This window comes from Galeopterus variegatus, unplaced genomic scaffold (assembly GCF_000696425.1).
Source record: "Galeopterus variegatus unplaced genomic scaffold, G_variegatus-3.0.2 Scaffold5866, whole genome shotgun sequence".
Lineage (NCBI taxonomy): Eukaryota > Metazoa > Chordata > Mammalia > Dermoptera > Cynocephalidae > Galeopterus > Galeopterus variegatus.
Genome location: NW_007731977.1, coordinates 104,024 through 112,447, shown reverse-complemented (window position 1 = coordinate 112,447; position 8,424 = coordinate 104,024). Strand labels below are relative to the sequence as shown.

At 43.7% G+C, this 8,424-nt stretch overlaps 1 protein-coding gene across 1 annotated transcript in view; it reads left to right on the top strand.

Annotated features, from left to right (window-relative positions):
* The first annotated feature begins 2,680 nt into the window (after positions 1 to 2,680).
* The window catches only part of CCL5 (chemokine (C-C motif) ligand 5), an 8,138-nt gene continuing 2,394 nt past the window's right edge, over positions 2,681 to 8,424 (top strand). Inside the window, exons 1-2 of the mRNA XM_008590132.1 lie at positions 2,681 to 2,807; positions 4,264 to 4,375. Coding sequence (XP_008588354.1) covers positions 2,732 to 2,807; positions 4,264 to 4,375 — 188 coding nt within the window. The 5' untranslated portion in view covers positions 2,681 to 2,731. The remainder of the gene's footprint in view (positions 2,808 to 4,263; positions 4,376 to 8,424) is intronic.

The following is an 8,424-nucleotide window of genomic DNA, read 5'->3' as shown; positions in this document are numbered from 1 at the left end:
CCAAAACCCAAACCAAGGAGTAATTCTCCAGTTTGCAGATAGGGAAAATTAAGAGCAACTGGAGGAAATAACTTTGCTCAGGCTTCTTTTGGGAGCCCAGATTCCTAGAGGATGGGTGGACTTTCCCTGCTTTAGGCGTTTTTTAAAGATGAACCAGACCAGTCAGAGCTATAGTCATGGGGGTAAATCCATGTCTGATCAAAGCTTTGGAATCCAGATGGAATAAGGTTTCACTTTCTCTGCCTGCATTTGGTTTCCTAACGTCACAGTGTGAAATTTGGCTGGCAGCCAGCTTAGCTTAGGAAAAGAGTGAATGACATGAAAAATTGGGCCAGGAAGGGAAGGTGAGGGGGAGAAAGGGGCTGCACTAGACAGGAGGGGATCCTAGCAAGGATTATGGTAGGAAAAGGAGTGCCAGAGGTATGGGGGCTGATGAGAACTGGCTCTTTGGACTTGAGATGCCCATCAATGAGCCTGCTAGGTTTATGAACCTTTTATATGCAAAATTGCATGTGTGTATCTGTGTAGGTCTCTACATATCAGTGGAAAGTGTTCATGGCTTTATCAGATTCTTAAATGGCTTCAATACCCAAAATAGGTTGGGTCCAATCTCTCACTTTACAGATAAGGAAACTTAGGCCCAGAGGAAGTAAGCAACTTGCTCAATGTCATCATTAATAAATAATAGAGACCCAGACACAGAAAGAAAAATACTGTATGATCTTACTTATATGTGAAATCTAAAAAAGTCAAATATGTGGAAGCAAAGAATAGCACCATGGTTACAAGGGGCGGGGATGTGGGGGAAATGGGAAAATATTAGTTAAAGCATACAAAGTTGCAGTTAGGAAGGATGAATAAGTCTAGAGATCTAATGTACAGTATGAGGACTATAGTTAAAAATACTGTATTTTATATTGAAAATTTGCTAAGAGGAGGTTTCAGGGGCTGATACCATACACACAAAGTGATAACTGAGGAGATGAATATGTCGTTTGACTGTACTAATCATTTTACTATGTACTTATACACCAAAACATCATATTGTACACCTTAAGTATATAAAATTTTTATTAAAAATAAATAAAAAAAACAACTACTCTGCCTCAAAATCACTGTGAGGAAGAATCGTGACAAGGTCTTCCTATTGTGGGTGATTTAGTCACCCTCAACCACCAAGTTACATATGTGACAGGAGCTAGCAAGAAAACATTCTCAGTACAGGGTTATTTTTTTTTTTTTTTAATTTTTGCTTTTGTTACTGTCAATAAACACTTTTAGATAGTTCAGAAGCCAATTTCAGCCCAGCCCAGGCCAAACTATCACTAACTCTGAACTACACAAATAGGAATTGATGAAGGTTTACTGTGTTCAATTCTTCGAAATGGAGTAAGGACCCCAGCTCTAATCTGGGGGTTCCACATGGTTTCAGGTTCGAGGAGGTCCCCGACTATGAACACTTTAAAGCTGAACGGAACCAGTGGACAGTACACTAAAGTGGGAGCTGGGGCAACTGGATTCTGATCCCAACTATGTGTCAATCATATGCTGCGTGTTCTTAGCAAGTCACTCCTGCTCCCCTGGGCTTCAGTCTCCTCCTCTGCAACCAAAGAACATGGAAAAAATGATTCCTAAAGTCCTTTGCAGCTTCCATATTCTGTAACTTTTGTGCCCAGGAAGACCTTAGAATTGAGATGTGATCCCAGAAATTACAGTTTCCTCATTTGTTAAATGGGGATAATAATAGTAAATAAGTTGACACATGCTAAGCCTTTAGAACAGTGGCTGGCACAGATAAGCCCTCAGTAAATGATAGCTAATAATGGTAGTGAGTGCTGAAAGATGTCTGTCTGTCTCCTCTCTCTCTCTCTCTCTCTCCTCAACAAACCTATAACCAATTATCCCACTTTATAAACAAGGAAATAGAACTCAAAGACATTAAGCAATTTTCCAAAAGATCACTTAGCAAGTCAATGCAGGTGGCTGTAATGAAAGCAAGAAACTTCCCCAAGAGGAATCGCTCCAACTCATATCTGGTGAAAATGTCTCCAATGCCCAGCTCAGATCCACTGCCCCAGTCATAGGGTGGGTGCTCTCACCTCCTTTAGGGACCATATGAGGGGTCTTCAAAAAATTTGTGGAAAGATTTGTATTATCTTTTTATAGTATTTTTCCATGAACTTTTTGAAATATCCTCATATGTCCAGAGGACTGTCCTCAATAAAACACCTTGTAAATAACATCTTTCCATGGATGAGAGAAGGGAAATAAGATCTGAAGTGCATGAGCAGGAACTCTGAAAGCAGCCAAATAAAGACCCAGTGGCTTTTGATCCTGTCCTAACTGTCTCTCCTCCTTGCCTCCAAGGAAGCAGCTTCCTGCTCTCCAGGGAGGACCCCTGCCCTGGAAGGTAAAGCTGAGGACACCAGCAGAGGCTAGAAGTTTTCCACTACCAGTGCTTGGGCAAAGGCAGAACTGATGAGCTCACTCTGGATGGGAGGGCAGTGAGGAAGAAAGGAGAGACTCAAATTTCCGGCAGCTATTTCAGTTTTCTTTTCTGTTTTGTGCAGTTTCACTTATGATATCAGCCAATGCTTAGCTGCTGTTTTGGAAACTCCCCTTGAGGGGGCGCCCCCTCTACTGGCCCCGACTCCCTATAAAGGTCCAGCCTGAGCTGCAGAGGATCCTGAGACAGCATGTGCATCTCCCACAGCCTCTGTCCACGGATACCATGAAGATCTCCGCAGCTGCCCTTGCTGTCATCCTCTCTGCTGCCACCCTCTGCGCTCCTGCATCTGCCTCTCCATGTAAGTCCAGGTCCTGACCGCCACAGCCCAAGGAGTCAGACCCTCTGCCTAGAATGCCTAATCCATCCCACTGACTGTCCCAGACCTTGTCCTCTTCTCAGCTGCGGAATATATACTGTTTGAACTCCATTATTTATATATATATATATATATTTTTTTATATATTTTTTATATAATATATTATATATATATATATATATTTTTTTTTTTGGCAACTGGCTGGTACAGGCATCAGACCCTATTCCTTGGTTTTATCAGCACCACACTCCAAACAACTAAGCTAACTGGCCAGCCCCTATTTACATTCTTATGTACTGTTTTACCCAGATGTTCTGTTGTCCCTTAGATCTCTCAGCCACTTCATGGCAGGGACCCCTGATCAACTTTTCTGTGTCTTCAAGGCCTACGCTCCTGAGCCCTGCAGGTGCTCACTGAGTATGGAGTGATGCTGGAGATATTAGTAAGTAGGGACAGCTCAAGCTGACCTTAAAACACGACTGACTCGTGCCTGTCACCAGCAGGGTTTCTTTTATTTTTTTTTATTTTCATTTTATTTTTATTTTTATTTTTTTTACCAGCAGAGTTTCTAAGAAACTTCTGAACACTTAACTAAAAACCTCCTGAGATAGTCATATTCTCTCCCATTTCATAGATGGGAAAAATGGGGTTTGTTAGAGGATAATAAAAGCTAATTAAATAATTAAATGTCTACTATGGGTCAGGCATTGCTCTGATTGCTTTACATATATCTTATTTAATATTCACAACTACTCCTTGAGTAGCTGTCCTTGACTTACAGATGGGGAAAGAGAGGTACAGAGAGGGTAACTTGCCCAAGGGCGCACAGCTAGGTATTCAAGCTTGTTACACCTGGCTGGAGAGATAACACCACTGCTCTGCTTGGAAGTGGCAACTGTCCCTTCCCAGCATCATCTTGAATTAATTGACCAAAAAGAAGTTCTTCTCTGTTCAGAACCATTCTCAGCCAGGATCTCCCAGGATGCAATATGCATCTTCAGGACCCTCTTAGGATCCTGGCCAAGCCATGGAGCCTGAGTTTTGTAAGCCTCCCCCTAACCCAACCTAAGTATCAAAGAAACCAACTTCTTAGTCCATTGAGGATCCTGGAAGAGCAAGAATGAAGGCAGAGGGCGCAGGACAAGCCAGGAGGACATGCTCTCATGCATGTCCTGAGAGCCAAGGGCAGGGGTTATGGTAGAGAGGGAAGGATGCAAGCTTGGCTCAAGATCAGACGAGGAGTTGGGGAGATCCTCTCAGTCCTCTGTTGGAATCCTGACTCTGCCACTGTGTATCCATGGCCAAGTCACTTTACTTCTCTCCACCTCAGTTTCTGCCAAGGAGGATAATATTCTTTTCAAGATAAATCATAAGCACAACACCTAGTGTGCACTGGCAATGAATAAAGGGGTTCTCCTTCCTGCCTTCCTTCCTCCAGATGCCTCGGACACCACGCCCTGCTGCTTTGCCTACATCTCTCGCCCACTGCCCCGTGCCCACATCAAGGAGTATTTCTACACCAGTGGCAAGTGCTCCAACCCAGCAGTCGTGTGAGTCTCAGCCCATGGAGCTCTCCAGGGGGATGAGGAAGGGATGCCTTTTGCTCCCAGAGCTAGTGCCCCCAGGAGCCCTCTGAGAAGGTGCCCTACCCACACCTGCCCATCCTCCAGCTGCTCAAATAGCCACAGTTCCTCCCTGTCTAGTCTCAGAGTCCCCAGCTGTCACATAAAAGGACTAGATGAGGTGTTCTTGGAGGATCCTGCTTACTTTGATGGACTAGGTTCCTAGGTCTCTGACCTTTACTGGTATAGCTTTTACTTAAATGTGGACTGGAATACCCCTGCACAGAGAAGATTGACTCAGTCATCTAATTCCACTTAAGAACCTGACAGTCCCCCATATCCCACACCCAGTCAAATACACCTAAACCTGAGAGGAACTGGGGAGAGAGGTCAGAGGTCAGGAACCTAATTGCAGGCAAGTAAAAAAAAAAAAAAAACTTTATCAACAAGAGAAGAAATAATGAAATGAGATACTTCTTTAAATATTCAAGCTAATATATTTGGGAAAATATAATAATAATAATCCTCACTACATAGAAAGTATGTGTCGGGGCCGGCCCGGTGTCTCACTGGATAAGTGCGCCGCTTGGGAAGCACGGCGGCGCTCCCACCCGAGGGTTCGGATCCCACATACAGACCGGTTCCCGCTCACTGGCTGAGCGAGGCGCGGGAGCAGCACCGAGGGTTGCAATCCCGTTGCCAGTCCCCGGTCCGGTACGGGGGCAACACTGAGGATTGCGATCCGTTGCCAGACACGGAAAAAGATAAAAGAAAAAAAAAAAAAAAAAGAAAGTATGTGTCAAAGGTCTCATGCATTATCTCTAAATTTTACATAACAGCCCTGACAGGTAAGCATAATTCTCTCTATGTTTCAGGTAATGAAACTGAGACTCAGAGAGGTTTGTTGACTTACCCAAGGCTGCACAGTAAGTGAGGATGGAGCCTGTCTCTGGAGCCGCCCTTTCTACTATAGCAAAGTCATTAGTGATAGCTGCTTAAGAAATTTAAGATAGAGACAATGAAAATGGGGAAATCATGAAATTTCCTATTAAGAGTTTTTCAACCTAAAAATTCTCATAACACTGGCAAAATTATAGGTATTCAAAGATGGACTTTGGTTCTGATGAATCCCTCAAAGTATAGTGGTAATATTTAGCACTACTCATTTTATTTCTGAAAAGAAATATTTTTCAAAAGAAAAAAAAATCCTGGGCCGGCCCAGTGGTGCACTCGGTAGAGTGCGGCGCTTGGGAGCGCGGCGGCACTCCTGCCGAGGGTTTGGATCCCATATAGAGACCAGTCCGCTCACTGGTTGAGCGCGGTGCGGGCGCGACACCGAGGGTTGCGATCCCATTGCCGGTCGCGGTACGGGCGCGACACTGAGGGTTGCGATCCCGTTACCGGTCACAAAAAAAGACAAAAAGGAAAAAAAAAAAAAAAAAAAGAAAAAAAATCCTTCACTGAGTACCTATTACAGGCACGCAGAGATTAATAAAACCACCATCCCTGCCCTTACGGGGCTTGCAATAATCTAGTAAGAGGGATAAGACAGACACGGCATTGACAAGGGTACTCTGCAAAATAATATTACAAAAGGCAAAGAGAAGGAACACGTACTGCTTCAGGAGTTAGAAGGGATTTAGAGGAGGTTTGTTACAAAAGGTGCTGTTTGAGAAGAGATTTGGACTGGCAGAGAAAAGCCCGCAGGACAGGATATACCAGGCAGAGGGAATGTCTCCAGGATTCTACTTTGGTTTATGTAGAGTCTCCATGTAGGAAAAGCAGGGAAGCCTTCAGTGCCAGGACAAAGCAGCCAAAGTGTTAGAGCTGTCAAGGTAAATTGAGCTGGAACAGAGACAGCCTAGAGAATAGGGGTCCAGTTAAGAGGCTGTTGTCGTTATCCACGTTAGTAGCATTGGAGGCCAAACAGCACCTGAAGGAAAGGAGCGAAAAACTTTTGGAGGTGGAATTAGCAAGCCCTGGTAGGTGATCTGAGATCAGAAGCAAGGGAGAGAGAGGAGTCGAGGATGATGGTGAGGTTTCAACCCAGGTGGCTGGAGAAGTATGGGACCACTGTAAGTCTCAAGGAAGAGCTGTTTAAAGAGGAAAAAGCCAAGATGCCAGCAAGGCAAACCTGTGGAAATGTCCAGCAAGGAGTGTGAAATAAAGGGTTGGTAGCTGAAGAAAGGGTGTTGGGGATAGAGATATGACACTCTCTTGTAGGAGGAAGGGGTCTTCCAAAAAAACAAGAGGCAATGTAGCATAGTCTTGTGAGCACTGGCTCTAGAGCTAGTCTACCTTTGTTAGAACCCCAGTAACTCCACTTGGTGAGCTTGGGATCCTCACTTAACCTCTCTGAGCCTCAATTTCCTCATCTGCAAATTGGGGTAATCAAAGTACTTCTTTCACCAAATCACAGTGAGAATAATAAAATGCTTGGAATATTACCTGACGCACAGTAGGTACACAATAAGTGTTAACTTATCATCATCATCTAAATGTATTATTATATACATAGAAGTGATAGGTGAAACTTAAGGGATGAATACAATTCATTCACTTATTCAATAAACATCCCTTAAGCACCATCTATGCGCCAGGCCCAGGGCCAGAGACTTGGGAAAGAACACAGAGAAGAGAAAAGGGCAGCAATTTTGAGAATACCTGCTCTTAAGGGGCAGGTGAAAGGAGGGAAGTCGGGCAAGTACAGGGTGCCAAAAATGGGGGCAGGGAGGGAAGACTTGGCAAGGAGGGGCTGTTCTTTGGTATCACATGCTGCAGGGAGGAAGAAATGGAGTCCTGAGCAGCTCAGGTATTGGTTTTCTGACCTTTTCACTTACTGGCCAAGGAGAGAGGCTAGTGAGTCTGGCAGGATTTCCTATAGGGCTCCAGGCTGAACAAGGGCAGAGTCTGTGTCTAAAGCTCCCACACCATCCCAAATAAGAAAACAAACACTAGGAGGCGTGAGAGCCCAGAATACTCCTTCTGCTCCCTTTCTCATCTCTGCACACATGACTGGAAGAAAGATGGTCAAGTGGTTCTGAGTGAGGCTCAGAAGAGGGGAAGCAGCTTCCCTAAGAGCAAACATTATCCACGACAGAGCTCAAAGAGCAACCAAGAAATCCTCACTTCCACCAGACAACCTAAGCCTTCACTCTGTCTGAAAACATTTGGGATCAGGAACGTGCAGGACACACTTTTAAAAATTATTAATATGGTAAGTTTTATGTCATGTGTATCTTACCACAATTTTTAAAAGTTTTTCAAAATGCTGTTAGGCGTGGAAATAAGTTAACTATACAAGCTTAGAAACTTTGATAGACATATAGATACATGCATATAGAAAGAATGAAAACATTAAGCCAAAAAAATGAATGAGTGATAAAATATTTAAATGAGGTAGCACATCAAAACATATTTGAGCATAATACTTAAACATAGGGAATACATTTACATTTTTTAAAATGTGATAGTAATTATAAAAACAAAGGCCAAATTACAAATTTCCTGTGTTGTTTAGGACATATAATTCCTTCGTTATACCATATAATAATGTGGCAGACCATGTGGTTCAATAAGATTTAAAAAATAAACTTCTGGGGCCGGCCCGGTGGCGCACTGCTACAGTGCGCCGCTTGGCAGCGCGGTGGCGCTCCCACTGAGGGTTCGGATCCCACGTACAGACCGGCCGCTCACTGGCTGAGCGAGGTGCGGGTGCAACACCGAGGGTTGCGATCCCGTTGCCGGTCCCGGTCCGGTACGGGCGCGACACTGAGGGTTGCGATCCATTGCCGGTCACGAAAAAAGAGACAAAAAGAAAAAAATAATAATAATAAAAAAAATAAACTTCTGGACAGCTGTACAATAAACCCTTCATTTTCTTCCTATGAGAACTTCTAAAATACTTAATCTGGTGTTCTAACAAGTAAAATCAATGTTCAAACTTCAAAATAATAATAATAATAATAATAATATACAGGAAAACATGCTAAAGGAGAAGCCAAAATGAGAAAGGGCCAAGTAGGCAGGACTGACCC